The sequence below is a fragment of the Centrocercus urophasianus genome, unplaced genomic scaffold (assembly GCF_019232065.1).
Source record: "Centrocercus urophasianus isolate 14NV4802_14NV808 unplaced genomic scaffold, USGS_Curo_1.0 seq_803, whole genome shotgun sequence".
Lineage (NCBI taxonomy): Eukaryota > Metazoa > Chordata > Aves > Galliformes > Phasianidae > Centrocercus > Centrocercus urophasianus.
The window spans coordinates 55583-75827 of NW_024885426.1; the positions used below are offsets into that span (position 1 = coordinate 55583).

At 50.3% G+C, this 20245-nt stretch overlaps 1 protein-coding gene across 1 annotated transcript; it reads right to left on the bottom strand.

The window, feature by feature from the left end:
• Window positions 1–1264: 1264 nt before the first annotated feature.
• IPO9 (importin 9) lies at window positions 1265–20221 on the bottom strand. Its single transcript, XM_042838469.1, has 24 exons — window positions 20056–20221; window positions 18238–18299; window positions 17609–17695; window positions 16890–17091; window positions 16417–16505; window positions 16077–16163; window positions 15559–15678; window positions 14463–14563; window positions 13577–13635; window positions 12915–13066; window positions 12147–12245; window positions 11910–12016; window positions 11081–11220; window positions 10534–10693; window positions 9798–10024; window positions 9439–9587; window positions 8405–8533; window positions 7532–7807; window positions 5793–5959; window positions 4533–4666; window positions 4116–4235; window positions 3527–3628; window positions 2714–2790; window positions 1265–2356 (listed from the first exon to the last, which is right to left on the bottom strand). Exons 1-24 carry the CDS (start codon window positions 20219–20221, stop codon window positions 2246–2248), a joined length of 3123 nt encoding a protein of 1040 aa, XP_042694403.1. The 3' UTR covers window positions 1265–2245.
• Window positions 20222–20245: the final 24 nt, after the last annotated feature.

Genomic DNA, 20245 nt, shown 5'->3' on the forward strand with positions numbered 1-20245 from the left:
CGAAGGGGCGACCCCGGCCCCGCCCGCTCCCTGTGAAAAGAAAAGCGAGGCGGTTTCGTCCGTTAAAAGCTCTTATTCGTTGATACAAAAAAAACGCACAAAAACAAACAAACCAAGGCAAAGAAAAGTAGAACAGCCCTCGTGAGTACGCATGACGTCCCCTCGCAGTCACAATCCGGCCCGGTACCCAGCAGCTGCGCTGAGCAGACAAACGCCGCCCACCCGGCGCCGCTTTACCCAAACACCGCCCGGCCCGCGCTGCTGTGCCCGCGCACCCCGCACCCAACGCACCGCGCTGCCGCACGTGGCGCTGCGGGCTTCGCCCCTCCCTGCCCGCACGTGGCGCTGTGACCCGCGGCCCCACCGGGGGCGGGAGGAGAACGCGAGGAAGGCGGAAGGGCGGCCGGGAGCTGCAGCGGGCAGCGCGCAAAGCGCCGCTCAGCATTTGGGACTGCGGGCACAAAGAGCCTTGGGTTCCTTGCTGCGGACAGGGGATGGGATCGGCAGCACCGCGCCGCTCCCGTCTGTCATCCCGCTTAACGTGCCCAAAGGACGGCTGGAGCACAGCCGGCAGCGTCCCAACGCACGGAGCCCCAGCGCAGCTCCGCTCCGCCCTCAACCAGACCCAGGGAAAGATGTGGCAGGGAAAGATGCCACAAATCAACGGCATGGAAACTTCTGGTCAGAACTTTCACCTCACCTGATAACAGTGAATGCAGACAGAGCCACACACAAATCAGTCCCTCAGGTTCTGCTCCTCGCAGAGCTGTTGGTACAGAAGCACTGAGGGCTCACACTGCTGCAGCACCGCAGGGCCGCCAGCTCTGCCTGCTCTCCTTCATAGCACTGCAGCACGGAACTATTTCCCAAAGGCACCCAACACGCTGTGCCATCTTTGTCTGGTAAGGAGTTAATCTGTCACCCCCTCCTGGTAAAAACCTGGAAAGCTGCACTCTAAATCAGACCAGCAGGATACACGATTACTCCTTGGAGGTTTTCAGATACAACTCAAAGCGTGTCATTCCACAAAGGAACAGCAATACCTTTCTTAAGAAAGGAACCTCTACAGTGGGTCAGCCTTTTCCTTTTAAGCAGATGCATCCGTTACAGGACTCCTTTTCAGTTTGGATGACTCCTGTAACATGCTCGCATCCTCAGGCAGCACACAGGGAAGGTTTCCTAGGGAGAAATACATCTGAAAAAGTGACTCTGGGAAACGAGTGCCATTTCCTTTTATGTCTGCTTTACAAGAAGGATACTGGTGTACATTTCAATAGTTTTATTTTCATCTTCCCCAAGGGGGAACCAAAGGCAGAGAGGTGTTGTGAGATACATCACGCCGTTCTTACGGGTAAATCAATTTGCAAACGTTATTTTACCACCCTATAAAAATACACACAGGAGTGTGAAGGAAGCAAAGCAGTTCAGAGTGGCTGTCATGGAGCACAGCTGTTCAATACAATCGGTTTTCTTCCCCCAAAATGGTGGCTCTTTGTGCTCCGTAAATCCGACGCCTCCGGCAGCCACGTGGCACAGGAACAGAACAGAGGCAGCTCCCCTCAGCATGTGCACACCAAGGCATTGGTACAGAACTGCTCCTGTGGGACCAGGCAGTAAACGTGAGCAACAGAGCCTCGTCCACAACAGGAAAGAAGATATGCTCTGGTTTATTGTCTCAGCTTCCCATCCAGACTCCTGCAAACAGGTTCTATAGCGCTCAGGCATCTCTGATAAGAGTCCATGGTTCTATAAAAAGATGGAGATATTTACCCTGTGTGCTACACCAAGAGGAACCACCTTCCGAATGTCTGGAGATACGTCCAGGCGATGTGTGAGTGACCAATGCCCTGCTCAGTCCGGCTGTGCTGTGTGGAGCTCAGTTAAGTGCCTCTTCACAGGCAGAGACAGTTTGCTTTTAAAAATATTAAGGACACATTTTGCTTTTTTTTTTTTTTTTTTTTTTTTTTTTTTTTAAGAACTTCCTGGAAAGTTACTGTGGAAAATGAAAGTGCTCCCATGGTGAGACCAATGTGCAAAGCTCAACAGACTTCCGTCTTTGCTGCTTTCTGAGTATTCCTTCCCTTAGCAGATTTGTTAAGATGAGGCTCCATACGTCGCCACGAGGCCGTCATCCACCTCTAACACGCAGGTGGGCACCAGAGAATGTTTTATGTTTAGTCATAAAACACGGAATAAGCCAAGAAACATGGTTCAGATATGATCAGTGTGCTCTCTTGGGGGGGGCTTATATGCCAATGGCCTGCAGCACTCGCTTTTCATTCTCATTGAGATGGTCTGAAAACATGGCATAGCAGGGCTGCTGTGCAAACTGACACAGGAAGTCAGTGAGATACGCCTGCAAGGGAGACAGAGAGCAGCAGTCAGCATCACCTCCTGGGAAAGCCTGCTTCTATCCTGCATCAAGACATGAACGTGAGCACACAGCAAGGAACAGAGGGGGCACAGAGGGGAAGGGCTGAGGGGGAGCTCACAAGGAGGAACAGAGGATGGCACAGGCAGCAGCAGGGAATTACGTGAGCTCCCATCTCCACCCTGCTCTGACTTCAGCAAAAAGCTGCGGAGCTCACGGATAAAAGTCTCACCTCCCTCTGCTTGAGAAAGTTCTGTTCATTCACAAGTTACAGACAGAGTAAGGAAAAACAGCTCAGGCATCATTTGATTAACATGAAAAAACCTCATTGCAGGGCATCACCTGGAGATCTATCTGGTAAAGAGGGTCCTTTAACGCATCTGGGTCATCCTCTTCATCATCTTCATAGTAGTCCTCATCTGTCAGAGGCAAGGCAGCACGTTTTAACAACAAACAGAGCAGAACACCTCAGGGAGTGTTCTACTGGACTCTTGTTGAAACACAGCAACCCACACGTAGCTTCAGTGCTGCTGTGCAGGCAGTTCTGTACCCAGCACTGCTCCTGAACTTCTGTGGCTGGAAATAAAACTGCACCCTGGTACAGAGGGGTCAAAGCCAGGGAACACAGGGCTGAGCTGAGCACACGTGGGATGCTGGGAGAGCAAGTCTGTAGGGTGCACTGTAAGGTGCACTGTATCTCAGTCCTGATCTTAGGTCAGGGCGCCACACTTCCAGTTCTGTGCTCAGCAAGCAGCCTCCTTACCGTGTCAGCCTGCAAGGTTCTCTTTCCTAAGACTGTATGCAAACTGGAGAGGGAAGCAGGAATATCATACGTGCTCCATTTCTTTATGCAGCACTTCTGTTTCAAGACTGCTCCACAAGCAAGTTCAGCCACTGCTGTGACGCTGCCATTCCCAGGTCACACCTACACCTCCGACACCAACTTTCCCTCAGCAGGAACTCCTGCCTGTACCTCACAGCAGCACGAAGCCTGCAGAGCATTCAAACCCTCCTGTCTGAAACAAAACCCCACTGTGACACTTCTTCCCTCTGCCTCTCATCTCTGTTGCACTGCTGTCAAAGAAAGAGAACTCAGACAAGAATGTCGTCCACTCTGTTTCATCCCCAAGGAAGCAGTAAAAAGCTGTGACTTACCATACTTGTTTGTGGAAAGAATATCTGATAAGAACTGTCCTGCTAAGCCTTCATCTTCATCCTCATCCTCTTCCTGGTCCTCCCACATATCGTTGGAATCATCTGTTCAGAAAACAAACATTCCCAGACATAAACAACACCTGACAACAACAGCTGACAGCTGTGCAGAAAGCCTTGCTCTGCAGGGGCAAAGGGAGACCTGCAGCCATCACTGTCCCTCAGGAGGAAGAAACCAGACACCAAAGCAAGGGCAATTCCCTGCTGTAGTCAGATCCTGACTTCCAGACACAACTCCACGTGTGAGGCCACCATTTCCCAATAATTTCCAGGTACAAGAAGACACCAAAGTGACTCATCCTCTGAATTACTACTTAAGCCTTTGTTTAACTACATACACCAGTTCACTGCAGGGGAGTCTAGACTCGACTACAAGCCATTTAAGTATCCCTTCCAACTCCAAAGATTCTATGGTACTAATTACAGGTGTAATAGTTATTACTGTCAGTTTCTTATTACTATAAATGCTTCTGAAGAGATTACAGAGTAGATCTGAGCCATTAAAGAGGAAAAATCAATCCCAGCTTTTCACCTTGACTCCAATCTGCAGTGGTCTGTCGAGATGCGTTCGCTTCCATTGCATTTGAGAGTTCATTTATTATTAATTTCAGGATTTTTACTAACAAAGGAATGTTTGTCCAGCGTTCAGGATCTGTAAGAGAATAAGAAATACGTTCATGCTGCTCCTCATGAGAAGTTGTTTGTGCCTAATTACAGACAGAAAGACCCTATCAAGAGCTGGGAGCACTAATTTAGGTGCTCAAAAGTTAGCAACTGGACCAGGCAGCATCTGAGCTGCTCTGTACCAACACCGATGCGTGGATTTGTTTTAACAAACCAACCTGCACCTCCTCTGGGAAATCCCTCCCACAGCTCTGTGTGACCTGGTGAGACCCCTCACAGCCCCACTAACAGAACAAAAAGGCAGGGCAGCAAAATCACGACTTACTTTTGGCCGATTTCGATCGTGTCCGTATTCCCTCATCCATATTAAATATTTCCTCTCCCTTCACCCTGATGTCCTGAAGCCGTTTGTCATCCGTGTTGATGCCGTACTGCAGCAGTTTGCACAGAGCAACTGAGCTGGGGAGCAGAGGTTGGGACAATTAGGGATGGGGATCCCCTGCACCGCCCGGCCCACCCAGCAGGAGGGACGTGGGAAGGTCCCCAGGCAGCCACCAGGTGCCCCTTCTGATCCCTGCCACCAAGAACAAGCGCTGCAGCTCTCCAGTTTCTCCTGTTTTACATTAAGATGTGGAACAGCCGCTTCTTCAACCCACCATCCACAGGACAGGGACTGAGGAACACAGAGGGGTAATTTGGTGTAAGTCCCTCAGTTCACTCAGTGGGAGCCATTCGTTTTCCTTTTAGTAACTGCCATTTCCCCAGGTCTGAACAGCAGGCTCTTCTGCAAAGGCTTCTCTTCCTTACTCAGAAAACATCCAGCAACTCCTAATGCATCGTGAGCTCCTCTGCTGTAAATAACCCCAAATGGGGGCCTAGAACAGAGCACAGCACTGCCAAATCACCTGCACACAAACCACTGCCGTGCTGGATGACACACAGAGCTGTACAACAGACTTCACAATTCTGTCACCTGCAGCGCTGTGCCCCCACGGCCTCAGAGCACCCTGCACAGCTCTCAGCTCGCCCAGAATGGGAGGAATCACTGCTGAGCAACACAACAGAGCAAGCACGACTGCCAACAGTGCTGAGCATCCATCGACCGCCTCCATCGTTCTGACATTCATCTCTTTGACGTGCTGCCTCTCATTTACTTCGCTGACTCGTTAAATCAATGAGAAATCATCAAATTCTCTTAGGAAACCCTTCTACAGTGCCCCGACCTTCCACTGCAGCTTTTAATGAGAATTTCACGTCCAGAAACAATTCTCATCCTGCTCACACAACTGTAGTGTCACAACCAGCCCCCTGCTCACTTGAGGCACCCCTTCCCACCTGGGCGCCCCTCTTCCAGCACAGAACACGGGGCAGCAATAGGAGCACTGAGGAACATCAGGGATTGCTCCAATTACCACAGCTCTCCTGAGCTGAACTGACAGCACAGGAAAATAATTCCTTTTGCCCAATGGAGGCGTAGCACTGCGAGTGTGAACCAGCTCCCCCTTCCCTCACACACAGCGTGTTTAATTGCAAGAGGATGATCAGCCAGCTGCCATTAAGGCACGGGTGCAGCAGAACATCCTACCTGACTTTGCCTTCATACTGCCCATAGAACAGGTGCTGCCTGCTCATCCATTCAGCCATCACAAACTCCAGGGCAGGCTTGCCTGTTGGTCCAGGGAGGCTGCACAGGAACTCAAGGAGTGGTTCCAGTTGTGAGTGAACCAGATGAGCAAACACCATAATCAAGGACTGCCAGGGAAAAAAAAGGAAACATGAGCTGTACATTATTTAGGAGCTGAAAATGTTTTATCAAATATTCAAGAAATGGAGTGCCCTGCAGGAATGGAGATGGTGCTTACCAACCCCAGGAGGAAAAGAAAGTAAAACCATCTGCAAGATACAGTGTGCTACAAAAGCAGGAAAGGATACTGCTACCATCAGAAGTGATATCTGACCCACAAAAAGCAGGTCAGGAGTCCAATCAGGAGTCCATCTGCTCACACCCACGCCTCAAATCAGCAAAGCTTCCTAATGCAGAGATGAAAAAAACATTGGGGAAAAAAAAAAAAAAGGAGAGGCTGCAGTGGCTTCTGACCACCAAAAACATCCCATGGCAAAGGCAGGCAGTGCAGGTACCCAACTCTGCTGGTCCAATGCTGTACACACAGCCCTGTGCACGGAGCTCGGAATGCTCACCATGCTAAGGCACAGAAGTTGCTTGTCCACAGCCATTTTCTCCACCCCAGAGTATTCCATCACCAGCATGCCTCCCAGCCATCACACCATAATGCAGCAGCACTTCTGCTCTGAATCTCAAACTGCAAGCTTTAGGAACGTATTTACAAGACAGATTTACAGTCCTGCCCCTGCAGACCAGGACCAAACGTCAGCCCCTAAGCTGAGGGCATCTGCAGGGGCTCCTTCAGGGGAAAGCTGTCCTACTGCAGACTCCCATCTCAGGCTAAGACAGAGAAGAAATCCAACATCACTGGCCGCTTGTTGTCTTCCACAGCTGCAGGGGCTTCACATGACTAGTTCAGATTAAAGCTTCTGCATCTTTTAAATCCCAAAATAGCCAAAGCAAGAGCCATTTTGCATGGCTATGAATGAACAGTGTTTCCAAGGGGGAAAAACTGAAAAAAATCAAGGCCTGCAGATGAACTCTGTGCTGATGTTGATGTTTCACTGTGAACTGGTTTGAAAAAATGCACCATTCAAATCAGAGCTACCCAAGATAAAAGGCTCAGAACAGATGAGTCTCAGCCAGGTTCTTCACCGAGGGCAGAGGAGGGTCCTGGCAGCAATGCCTTCCCACAGCTGCTGCTCAGGAAACAGGGCATCAGCAGACGCTGAACTTTAAGGCACATACGAGAAAGAGAATTAACACTACTGGGATAAAATTATTCTGTAAACCATGCCACTAAAAGGAGACCAAGGCCAGAGCAGACTGATACTCTCACCTGACCTCTGTCCTGATGCAGGCCAACTGCACCCCCCATCTCCTAACGCTCACCTGCTCTCAGCTCCAAGCTGTTCACACACACTCAGAAGCTGCCCTGCCACCACAGCCCTACTGAAGGTGCTCTCTGAAGGTTCAGTCCTTGCAAGCAAAAGGTCATGAGACTATTTAAGGTGCATGAAAGCTTACCAACAAGAGCCTGGCTTACCTGGTAATCCACACAATGCTGGATGAGCAGAGCCGGCCATTTCCTGACACCTCACAGGGTATGCAGAACCCATGAACAATCAGGCACACACTTTTATTTTCAATCTGACAGTTTCTTTTCCCAGCACTTCCTCTCACCCTCCTGGGCTGCTCACCTGCATTACACTGAGTGTCTCTGCTTGTTGCATTTTGCTCAGGATGGCTCTCAGAATCTGGTCCAAGTTCTCTCCCAGCTCACTCCCTGCTTTGGAAATTAAAGTGGAGACCAGCCTGCCCACAAAGGCAGCAGTGAACTCTGAGGTCCTCGGATCCAGAAGCTGGCTGACCACCTGCATCACGTACCACAGCCCGTTGTGGCCCTGCTCATCGTGCCACTGTGCAATCTGCTCCAAAGCCACGGAGACGTACGCACGCAGACACTCGCCACCATTCTGTAAGAGAAAGGCACCCTGTTAGAATTTCCCTTTCCAAAGCCATCAGCAGGTAACAGCAAAACTGCTACCAAGCACAGCTCAGATCAGCACTGCCCCTGTGAGCTGAATCCTTGCTCTCCCTCCATTCAGTACATGAACCAACCAAAAGTTTATCTTCCCCTTCCCACTTAAATGTGCACACGAGAAGACGGCACGAAGCAAGATGCAGGGGCTCTGCTCCTCATGCCTGAGAGCATTCCTTGCTGCCAGCCTCTGCCATCCCTAGATGTCATGAGCATTATCATGGGGGAAGAAAAGCAGTGAGGTTTTACGTGCTCCAGAGCACTAACAGAAAAAAAACCAAACAGGGCAAGGCTGCCAGCCTGTTCACTCTGATCCTCCACATTACAGAATGATCTCAGCAGAAGTCACCGCAGGTCCCTGAACAGCAGTGCTCTAATGACAGACTGGGCAGCAGAGCCTCCCAGGAGCTGATGATACAACTACTGGCAAACAAGGCCTGGGCTCCCTCGAAGGCTTTGCCACCTGTCTCATTTGGTCACTTCCCTCAAACTCTCCTGTCCCTGCAGCTCTTACCACTCCCTGCAGTGTTACCTGCATGGTAGCATTGTCGTCTGTGTTCAGGCTGCACTGAGCCACTGCAGGGAATGCTTGGCAGATCAGGAGCTGGGACAGAGGAGGTTTGGTGTTCCTCACAACTGTGGTTAATATATCAATAGAAGTCTGAAAGGAAACCACAAACAAAAGCACTGTTACAACAGCAGCCACAGCACACAAAGTCAGCATTGCAAGCACTGCAGTCACGAGCAGGAGGGATGCGACCCAGCGCTGCCATCACACCCTGATGTCACACACAGCAATACTTCAGTTATTTTAAAAGCCACGCACCCAGAGCCTCTGAAATTGCCATGGACACACGGTGCTGTGTGCTGTGAAGTTCCCAGGGCAGTTTAAACACTAAGAGTGGTGTAAAACCACTCAGTGTGGCAAACAGCTCCACAGGGATGTACGTGATCCCGACAGTGATCAGTGCAGCCAGAGAATCCTCCTTGCTGATTTGTTCCAGTTTATCTTGATCTGCATTTATTTTAATCACCTACTCGTGATTGCTACAGCAATACTGATCAATATGCAGGTTATAAACATTTTTATTAAGATATTTATGGGCTTAATTTCATACAATCATTCTATGGAGTCAATGCTCAATCTTTTCTAAGTGGACTTCTTAAAGAAACAACAAATGTTACAGTTTATCTCCAGCAATTTATACATGTGACATTTAAATCAGAAAAAAACTGAGGGGAAACCACAAGGAACAGTTGTGTATTCTGCTGGAGAATGCAACACCATTCAGGAGTGACTGTCACTGGTGAAACTTGACTACGTCACAGCAGAACAGCTGGGGACAAACTGCAGGGAGTGAGGAAGCCCACAGAGCACATTATTTTGGAAACATCTCCCCCCAGCTGCATTTTGCTTCTCTCCATAAAGACAAATCTACCAAACACTGAAGTCATTGTTCAAAGGCATTTTCAAGCAATTTTCTACTCACTGCAGAGCAGCCATCCGTTATGTTAAAGAACAGGGAATCGGTCCCAGCTCAGACCAGGTACCACCACAGCACTTACTGCACAAAGCCCTGCTGGGATCTTGTCAGCAGGGGCCTGCATGATGCTGACAAGAGTTGGTATTAGCCTCATCTGCATTGGACCCTGGCAGGCTTCTATCTGAGCCAGCTCCTTAAAGATATCTTGGGCAAGAGAAGCAACAACTGGATCTGGAGAGAGAAAGCACCATTTACTCAAACAAACCACCAAACACCTCAGTTTTTGCTACTGCTATTTCAAACTGGCACAGCAGCTCTTTCCCTTCTAGCTTTACAGCAAGGATCAACGTTCATTCAATTCTGACTTATTACACGTTCAGCACAGCCATAATCCTGATCAGGATCCATGAGCAAAGCCAACCACAGGAACTGAGCACCCACCATTGCTGTACTTCAGAAAGATGGCGATGGTGAAGGGGCAGATCTTGTTCTCCACACTTGCTGTAAATGCTGGGTCCACGGTGCAGACAATGCACAACGTTTCCATCACCAGGTTGAGCACCTCTGAGCTGAACTGCGTTGCCAAATGGATCAGACCATCAAGGATGCTGGGAAGGAAAGGCTGCAACACGTGGGTGCTCTCAGAGATCTTCAGCTGGTCACAGTAGCTAGACATGATACAGAAATGCACACAGAAGGCATGAAGTGTTTTATATACGTATCACTGGGTTAATCATAGATGGGTATTTCATCCCCCTGTTCTGTAAATTGGCTCCTCTAGCACTTCTCCCCACCAGTACACTTCTTCCTTCATCTCTCAACTTTGTTATTGCCCTGATCTGTCCCACAAGGACACATTCTGTTAGTCATACCTGCGTCTGCACAGCAATAACCATGGTTTCATTTCCATGCTTGTCACCAGCATCCATTTCTGCTTCTAGGTGGGACTGTGTCTATTATAACACTGTGCTGTACATAACCTTGAACCTCAACTTCTTATTCCTCATCAGAGTTACTCTGCTTCGAACCTGCTCACTTAAACTTCTTACACTGATACTTCATTCATTCCATGCCATCACAGTCCACAGTCTGTACAGGAATTTTATATTTTGATGAGCAAGCTTTAAAAATGTGATTTCTAACACAGATCCCTGAGGTTTGGAGTATCTTTGCTTACCCCCAGATAGCTCTGACTGCAGAGATTCGGACAGAAGGTGGCTGGGTTTCATGCAGACCACTGACTGTGGCTTGCAGGAACTGCTGGATGAGCTCTGGGGACATGGCCACTGTGAAACGGCTGGCGGCCCAGAGGGCCCGGCCCAGGAGAAAGGGGGACACTGAAACAAAGCAGGACAGAGAGTTCCATGAATGTGAAGTCAGAGCTGCTTCCATCCGTCAGCCAAAGTTCTGCCATCCCAGCAGGAAAGTCGTTAAACGATAAACAGTTTCTCAAAGTTCAATTATTTGCAAGGACTTTTGTCAACTTCTCCGACCTCCCTGCACGCTGAGGGAGCACCATCCAGGAAGCAGAAGCGCACAGAGCTCCCAGTCACGGGATCCTCCTCCCCATGAGCATCAGCCTCAGCTTACAGAAAACGTGGAGCTGGCTCTGCACAGCACACACACACACACACACACACACACACACACACACCTGCACTCATACGAAGTTTCCAAGCTCTGGCACTCAGCTGCATCGTGGCCAACGGCCAGGGCTGGCATACCTGAAAGGTTGAGGTCTGCCAGAACAACGTTGGTCAGGAAGCCATGCATATCAAAATGGATTCGGCCGTTCTTCACGCTGTCTGTAATAATGGACTTCACTGAGCCCAGGGCCAGCATACAAGCTTCGTGTATTTTCCACCTGTAGAAGAAAATCCAGATGCTTTTAGGCTTTTCTGCCCACCATCACCCCGAGAAATAAATCAAGAATTTGAAGGAAAACCATTCAGATCTTTTTCTCTAAGCTGACACAATTACCTACTTGATCCCAAAGCAGAAACAAATGAACATTCACAAAACTCTGCAGTGTGGGGACTCGGAATCTCAGCCAGCACAGGCAGCATTCCCAGTCCCTTTTCACAATTTGGGCTAAAAAAATGCTGCTGCTTGTACCACTTTCCCCCTCCAGAATAAATAAATAAACAAAGACTTTGTTCTGAAGGATTAAAGGACTTGTTCTGCAGCCTCCAACTCATCTCAGTTGATTATTCCATGTGCAGAAGCACCGAGAGATGCCTGAAATTCTGAGCCCACTTCACTGAGCAGAAAGAGAAGGTTCTGCTCCCTGGACACAACGAGCAACACTTCACAACCACGTGCTTTAAGGAACTGTGAGGGCAGGGAAGGAGGAGCCTGGGACAGACACCCGGTGAAGGGTTTGCACAGGAAGGTTTCTGCATCTGGCCTGAGAAATCCCCTGCTCTCTTTTTTCTTCTCCTGATCAGTTCTCAGATTTCATCCTTGCCCATCAGCAGCAGTGCCACAAACACTTGACTGCCCTCAGGACTACAGAACCCACTGCTGCAACTCCTTGCTGTCCCATCTCCTCACCAGTGCTCAGCACCGCTGTTCTTGGCCTGCTCAGCTTCCTGTAAGTGCCTCGTAGCTGCTGCAGCCAAAGCACTTGCACTCTCATTCTGGAAATCAGCAGCCACAGCCTGTGCAGAGGAAACAATCACATTTAGTTGTAGACTTTTAAAGGCAGGCTTTCCTCCAAACACTCAAAATGAAGCTAAATGTATCGCTCTCATTCTTTGGTTGCTTCTAAGCATGGAATGTTTTTCATACCAGCAACAGATCCTGAGCAGCAATCCTCACTGTATAGGAAAAAGTGTCATCATCTTCATCCTCCACAAACTGCTGGGGATTTGCAGTCCAAACCTTTATCTGAAACACAAGGACAAGAACAGGGAGGATAACAACAATGATTCTTACATGCTGTTGCAATAATCTTTGAAAAGAAGAGGCCCTCTCTGTTCTCAGCCCATCTTGCTCCTCTGCCCCTCATCTGAAATCAGTTTCACAAACTCACGACTGAGCTGAGATCAGTGCTACACAGCTTTATTTACAGATGAGAAATGGGAGAAGCAGATGAAGCTTTAACAGATGCCTGTTTTTATGCATGCCTACCTAAACAAGACCAACAGAAGATGGCTTTCAGGCTTGGGAGACCTGGAAGCACAAAGAATAGCCATGAAAACTATGTCACACCACTTGCCCAATGCTTTCCCTATCGCTGTGGTGTGGCTCTCCATTTCAGTGTGGTAACCTCCATGTTCACAGCACATTCCTCCACTGCTGCACACGAGGTGCTACTGACAGGAACTCCTGGATGCTGACAAATTGATGGAACAGCACAAAACCACGAAGGCTGGAAACGACCTTTAAGATCATCCAGCCCAAGCACCCACCTACCAACAAAGCTGTCCACTAAACCACATCCCTGAGTAACCATGTTAGCTTACAGCAGCTTCCATGCACTGAACACTTCCTAGGACACTAATTGGTTTAAATCTCTTATCTCATTTGCTTCCTACACAAGACAAACTTGCTCACCTGCTCCTCTGTGATCTGCATGTAAAGAAGGATGTAGTAGATCAGCTCTGGCAAAGCCTTCTTCACTGTGCTCTTAAATTTGTTGTTTTCCAACAAGGCATGAACAAACTCAAATATGCTGAACACCAGATTTTCAAATCCCAACACTTCACCTGAACAAAGAAAGGAAAAAAAGGACCATGACTCCAAATGCTAACATGCACAGAAGTATAAACTTGGTGTCAAATACAGTTACAGACTTCCAGGCTGTCTGATGGGGTAATGGCTGTTCTTGCTCCTGGACCAGCAAGGGCAGCAGCAGCCCTGGGAGGACTCTGACTCGATCACCTTCTGCTCTCTTCCCACATCACTGCACACCCCTCACTAAAATTTATCAAGCCCAAAATAAAACCTGTTTGGTTTTCTTTTGTCCCATCAGTTTTACCTCAAAACTGCTGCAAAACTCACTCCTGGAGTCGTTAGAAACCTTAAGTTATGCAGCTTCACTGATCACAGCCACATGAAACTTAGAACAGCGTCCATCACTTCCTTCCAACACTGTAAATGTACATTAAGCATGAACTCCCGAGGTGTTTCTGCAACTGCTTTGACAACAGTCATATTTAGGTGAGTCCACTCCTCTTCGAAAGGGGACTCAGGAGTGCAGTTCAACAAGTTCTTACCATCGGAATCCACAGGATCCTCCACCTCTTCTGTATAATTTACTTCTGTTCTCACATAAGTAGATGAAGTTAAGTAAACAAGTATGTTTCTAAGATGCATCTGGGAATTAAAAATCCTAATAATGACTATGCCTTCTTTCTTAGGAACGTGGGTTACACACAGTGCTGTGTTTCGAGCAGAAGATGAGCCCTGGGATCTCCTGCCCAGCTGCAGAAGCCACCCGACAGCAGCCCTGGGCGACTCCATTCGCACACTCCAAATCCTCCATGGAAACCCAAAGGTTCCCCCACACTACAGCTCTGCCACACTGAATCCACTCAGACTCGGCCCACCAGGGCACAAGGAGCTCATTCTGCACCTCCGTGCTCCCAGTGGTGAGGAGCCACAGCAGCACAAACCTGGGGCGGACGTGGAAGATCTGCCCTGACAGTTTGCACGTAGCACGAAAACCCCAGAACATCTCTTTAACATTGCAGGCTGCCCAGCAAAGTAATGACTGATAACATTTAAAAGGCAAATTCAGCTTCAGCAGCAAACGTAACCAGTCATTACTGCTGCAGCAAGGGATAAAGCAGGTTCTCCTCTGAAGTCTCACTATGAGGCATTGTTTGAAGAAGGCAATTTTCACTGAAGAGCACCAGAGAGAATGCAGAGGTTGGCCACAGTTCTGCAGCCAGCATGATGTGGGTGCTCCCATGGTTCATTGTAACTGACTCAGGCCAAAGGAACCTCATGGAGCCCAACTGAAATACCCACAGGATCTCCACAGCAGATTCCTGCATTGCTGGTCATGGTCTCACACTCCTCAGCCACATTCAATCCTTACTGGGCACAAGATATTTGTCTTGTCCTACTCCAGTTAAAAGCATTCAGTGCAAAGGATATAAGGCAGCACTTTCTGTAAGGGTGTTCCACACGATGGGCAGGATCTGCTGCATTGAGGACACCATGTGCTTCGGGTAGTTCTTCACCAGCGCCGTCACAGCCTGGAAGCACAAAGAGCAGCGATCAGAAGGGAAACCAGGGAACACCACCAAAACCAGCTCATGGGCTGCACTTCCACCATCAGTGGAAATAATCCCAAGTCCTGCTGGGACTGCTCTCGAGAGATAGGGAAGAAAAAAAGGCACCTTTCTGTTGTTTACTTCTCAGTACTTTGCTGAGAGGAAAAAAAAAAAAAAGGATCTTGCAGCTGGTTGAAAATGCATTACCTGCATTACCAAAAACGTCTCCATTCTTTCTCCTGCTGCCCCTGCACTTCAGGAGCTCCAGCAATCATCTTATCTGCTTAACCAATCCCTTGAGTTTTCTCATTTCTGCATTACAATGACTACAAAATGCACTTTCCTGGAAGGAAAGGCAATTTATAGGTCTTATACCTGAATTCCTTTTGCCTTAGAAAATTGCTGTCATTAGTTTAAAAGCCGTAAGCGACAAACCCACAGGTTGCCCTGAGCACCCAGCCAGAACACTGCTCCCCTCACAGAGCTGCTGCCATCCATCAGTGGCTGCTGCAGCACTGCTCCCCTCCCTGAGGAGAGGCACAGCAGGGGCAGCCATGGATGCAGTGCCACAGTGCTGCTGCCTTGAACAGGACCACAAAAGCCAACCTAACAGCTGCCCTCTGAACACCACACCAGCACCCTCCTGCACCTTCCTGCATTTAATTTCTTGGCTCAGGAGCAAAGCTAATCGTTATGACAGACTGTATGCTTGTTTACAGTAACTGCAGTATGATTTTGTTCAAGGAACACAGCTGTCCACCTTCACCCAAAACCTGCAGCCCAATAATGCACCACCACACCCCTATGCAGCTCCCCACACGTCTTCAGTGTAGGCACAATTCTGTGTTTCAAAACTGCGTGGCACTGGGAGCCAGAAAGCTTCACAACACACAGCACTCGGCCCTCTCTCCTTCCCAGCACACCTGGCAGTGCTTACTGCCATTCGTGTCATTTCCTATCAGTATTAACCAACTTACTTTCAGGACTTCCATCTTAAATCCACTGTCTGATGTGGGTCCGTCAGGCATCTGCAGGGCCTGAACAAAAGCCTCTGTGAACTGCTGCACCACGGGGAATATCAGGACTTTGGCTGCACCCTGGTTAAAAATCAGTGCAAGCAGAGGTGAGTTCCAGGCAACAGATCTCTGTGTCTGACAGGAAAGCAAAGGGCCCAGCAAACAAGTGCTCCCCCTGGCACCGGAGGCTCCTCCAGGGATTCCCAAGCAAAGTTCTGGGCCTCGTCTCCTCCCCAGGCTGATCCCCTCCCTCCAAGCTGTCCCTGCACGTCTGTTAAACTCAGTTATGGAAACCAAGCACAGCACCAAAACGTGCACAGAAAGCAGGGAGCTGGCCGCTCTGCGAGCAGGAAATGACCCCCACTCCTCCAGATTACACCTGGCACCATGGAATTCTCCTATCTTTCATTTCCAGGTTACGATTTAGAGCCTCACTTCATTTCCATTCAATATGTGTTGCAGGATAGGTGAAATCTTGCCTTTTCCAGTTCCTCCATGTTACAGATCATATGGGCACACGTGGTAAATATCTCCACTGCACGTGACCTCGTGCGAATACCATACACCTGTAAAACAGCAGACAGGGAACAGCAGATGTTTTTAAGTGATTTTTTTTTCCTGCTTTATTTGATTCCCTTTTATTTCATTATTGGCTTCAACATTTCAGCTGAAACGTTAGCTGTCACGAATGAGCACAGCACAGAGGAAACACTTTAAGTCTTACCACGGTACAGCTCAACCTCCACATCTGCTGTTTCTTTGCTCCAAGAAACATTCCCACCAATGCAACTCAGTACCCATTTAAGAGTGAAGATGTACCTCAGCCATTGTGAAGATTTTGTACATCTCTGGGAGAATAACAGGAGCAACGTGTGGCATCTGTGTGTCCGTCACTTCCCGCGTAAACTCTGCAGAACAGAAAGCAAGGGGACTTAGAAGAAAACAAACCCAAAACAACAACACAGAGACTGCTGGGAAACGAATTGCTTCGTGCTCGCCTACAGCAGCGCCGGCTGTCCTACCCACAGCAATCCCTGAGGGACAGCAGAAACGTCATGCTGAAAGTGGCAGCCAGCTGAGAGCAGGGAGTTACAAAGCTCCCGTGGGGCTGCAGCCCGCAGCACAGAGCCTGACGCTGCGCTTCCTCAGCTCCCAGCAGCAGCCAGCAGGCACCGAGCCCTGCGGAGCAGCAGCAGCAAGTTCTAGCTCCATTTGCAGTACAAAGGGACAGAATGCTGTGGTAAGGAAAAGCCTGCAGCACCTCCTCGGGGCGCCCTGCTGCGTGCACGTACCTGTCAGCACTCTCATGGCTCCATGCACCGCGTTCACATCTCCACTAACCAGCATCTCCATCAGGAGGTTGAAGAGCTCGGGCCAGGCTTCGGGCCAGTCCCAGTGTGCCACTGCTGACACTGCGTAGGCAACACTGGAGCGCACTTTGCTGATGGATTCTCTCAGCCCGTTGGGCAGGAGCTCTCTAATAGCAACTTTTGCCTGTAGAGAAGCACAGCGTTTAGCAGAACATCCCCGGTCACAGGACAAGCTGCTCAAAACCAAGTCATGGCACCTGACCGTATCCTGGTACAGCTTCACTGTCAGGTTTACAAAACAAATGCTCAGCAGAGGACTAAACCTGGTAGACTGCATTCTGTGTTTCTGTGTAGGGAAGGCTGCTGGGTGTGCTGCAAGGCAGTTCTCTCCTCAGGCAAAGCCCTCAGGCAGGCACACAGCAACTGCCTTCCCCAGCTCAGAGCTGCATGAGGTGGGATGCAGACACGGATGAAGGACACCCTGGGCTCATTGACACAAACGCTGGTTCCAATGTCAGGGCCTGCGTTTGCTTTCTTTGTAAGGTTTGGGTGGAGGAGAACCAGGCACCCAGCCCCAAAGGGACAGAAGGAAAAAGGGCAGCGCTTCTGGGGCACCAGTCCCAAGACCTGTTTCAGGGAACCAGGTAATATTCTTGACAGATAAAGCATCTCAAATCAGGAATCAAGAAGCAAAGCCTTACCCTCTCTGTGGTCTCTGGAGGTCTAAACTTTTCTGACTGAGAACACCAGTGAGTTTCCACATACTGCTTCAAAATGACAGATGCTAGCTGCATTAGAAGAGAGGTCACAAATTAGGAACAAATCTCACAACCACAGCACACTGCTTTTACCAGAATGCAAGTCTTTGCCAAACTGCTGGAAAAGCCACAGCAGTAAAAAGCTGAACTGATGGCCACTCCTTGCACAGCGACAGCCTACACAGCACTGACACAAGAAGGCTGCTATTTCTCACCTCTACAACAGCACGAGGTATGGGCCACATTGCAACCACAGAAACACAGAACCTAAACCTCCTTTTCAAGGAGGAAAACACCAGCAGGAAAAGCTGTGGCAGACAGAAGAGGATTTCTGCTGCTGGTGCCCACTGCACACAGCCAGCACCACGCAGCCCAGCAGCAGGCTGAGCGGCCCCAAAAGCGCTGCTTCCAGGAAAGGAAAGGTCAGCACACCTGGATATGCTGAAGGAACGAGTGACAAAGCCACAGATACCCAAGGGAAAATGCAGGGACAAAGGCAAACCACCTCTGGCTCCCCCAGGACACAGCAGGACGCCCCACAAACTGCAGCGCTGCCCTGGCTGTGAGCTCACCTGACGGATGGCCAGCGCTCCCTGCGGGTCCACAGTCAGCTCTGCCAAATGGACACCAAACTCTGCAACACAAAATAAATGTGTCAGAACTTTCATTCCCACACAGAGAAACTCACCAAGATTTTTGGAGGAAGCCACAATACCAATGGTGTGACTCATCCGTGGGAAGGAGAAGACAATTCCAGTGCAGAGCTTCTCAAATGAATCACTGAGCATTCATTCTCCCCTGTGCTCCCTGCACAAACTTTGTTTGTTGTCTCAGCATCTCACTTCTTTCTCTCACAGGTAAAAACGTTGCAACTCAGGTTACCAACAAGTACACTCTGAGATGCACTCGGCTTTAACTCCCCTTAACTGCAGCTGGAACTGTTCCTCCCTGGGCCAGGGCAGGGCTGTGAGCACTGCTGGGGCTGGGGGTGTCCCTGTGCACGGCAGGGAGTGGGACCAGATGGCCTTCAAGGGTCAGGGTTAGAACTCAAACCGTTCTGCAACTCCATGAATCTAATGGCTGCACTGCCCTTGTTTTTACTGTCAGTGTTGTATCTTTAAAACATGCTTAATGACAGCCGTATTTCTGGTTTCTTTACAGCACTTTAAAGCACTCCTGATTCACGTGATCTATGTTTCTCTCCCACAACAACACAGAGCTGGCAAACACAATGCTGCTCTTGCTCCTCCTCTTGGCATCTGCAAAGAGGATACAGCTCGCTCCTCCGTGCTCCTTGACTCCCAACAGCACAAAGTAATGCAGATGAAGGGATCCCAGCCTGGCAGTCCTCACCAAGGTCAGCAGCCCCAACCCACACAGCCTAAATCTCTCCCATCCCCTCCAGTTTGGTGCCACGTGCAGCTCCATGGGAGCAGCCTGCGGAGCTTTCCCCAGGTGAAGGAGTTAAAGCACCCACAGCAGAGCTGCAATGTGCTGGGGAGGTCAGCAGCAAAGCACTGAGAGACCCCAGGATATCTGTAACGCAGTGATAAAGTGAACGTGTAGATGACAGGGTTTGGACTCAGTGATGCTCTCAGATTCCTCCCAACTCGTTTTATTCTGACTTCATTCCTCATCCTCTGGATCTCCTTTACCCACAAAGCACAGTCCTGCTGCGTTCCTGCACATCCTACAGCACTGCCAGACCTGCACAGCTGCACCAGCACCATTACCTGCCCAACAGCCGTGGTGGCAACAAACTCATCTCCGTGTGCGGCACCACAAACGGCTCAACGGGAGCATCGCACACAGATCGCAGCAGGGAACCTTCCTGCCACACCGCCTGCCTTCCCCTCATCGCCTCGCGTCCATTGGGAGCAATCACCGCACAACCCCTGGGCAGACCCAGCCTCACATCTTCCTTGTCTTTACCACAAGGCTCCTCTGAGCTCAAGTTCAGGAGCACAGAGACCTTCTGGCACCACAAAGAACCCTTCAGAGTAGGAAAATCCTCCGAGAGGAGCGGAGAAGCGCCGGGAGTGCCTGCAGGACACGGAGTGCAGCTCCATGCACAGCACTGCGGCTGCACGAACCAGCACGGAACCTTCAGGGCTGAGGAGGCCGTGCAGACCCCGCGGTGCCGACAGCACTCTGTACAGCACAGCATAGCGCAGTACAGGGCAGCACAGCACAGCACAGCACAACACAGCGCAGCGCTGCCCCACGTGCAGACTCCCGCTGAGGCCCCGAGGGCTCCGGTGCGGCGGCTCCACCCCCGCGGCCCTGCCGGCTGCCCGCCACCCTCCCGGCCGCGCGGCCCGGCCCCGACGCTCCCCGCGTTCGCCGGCGGCCCGCAGCTCGGCCGCCCTCCCGGCCCGGCGCGCACTCACCCTCCGTCACCTCCAGCACCTTCACCTGCTCCTCGGCGGCGGCGCGCACCGCCTGCACCGGGCACAGGATCCCCGTCAGCGTCTCCACCAGCGCCTCCTTCAGGCCCTGCGCCACCGGCCCCGGCCCGCCGCCCCCCGGCCCTCCCGCCGCCGCCGCTCCCGCCATCGCCCCCTCGCGCTCCACTCCGCC

What these genes read in the sequence shown, in the direction of transcription:
- IPO9 (XM_042838469.1), bottom strand. Translation starts at nt 20,221, where the DNA reads ATGGCGGGAGCGGCGGCGGCGGGAGGGCCGGGGGGCGGCGGGCCGGGG. An exon ending in CAGTATGAAGGCAAAGTCAG is followed by an intron (nt 4,667 to 5,792) that starts GTAGGATGTTCT and finishes TCTGCTCCCCAG; the next exon opens with CTCAGTTGCTCTGTGCAAAC. An exon ending in TCTTTCCACAAACAAGTATG is followed by an intron (nt 2,791 to 3,526) that starts GTAAGTCACAGC and finishes TGCCTCTGACAG; the next exon opens with ATGAGGACTACTATGAAGAT.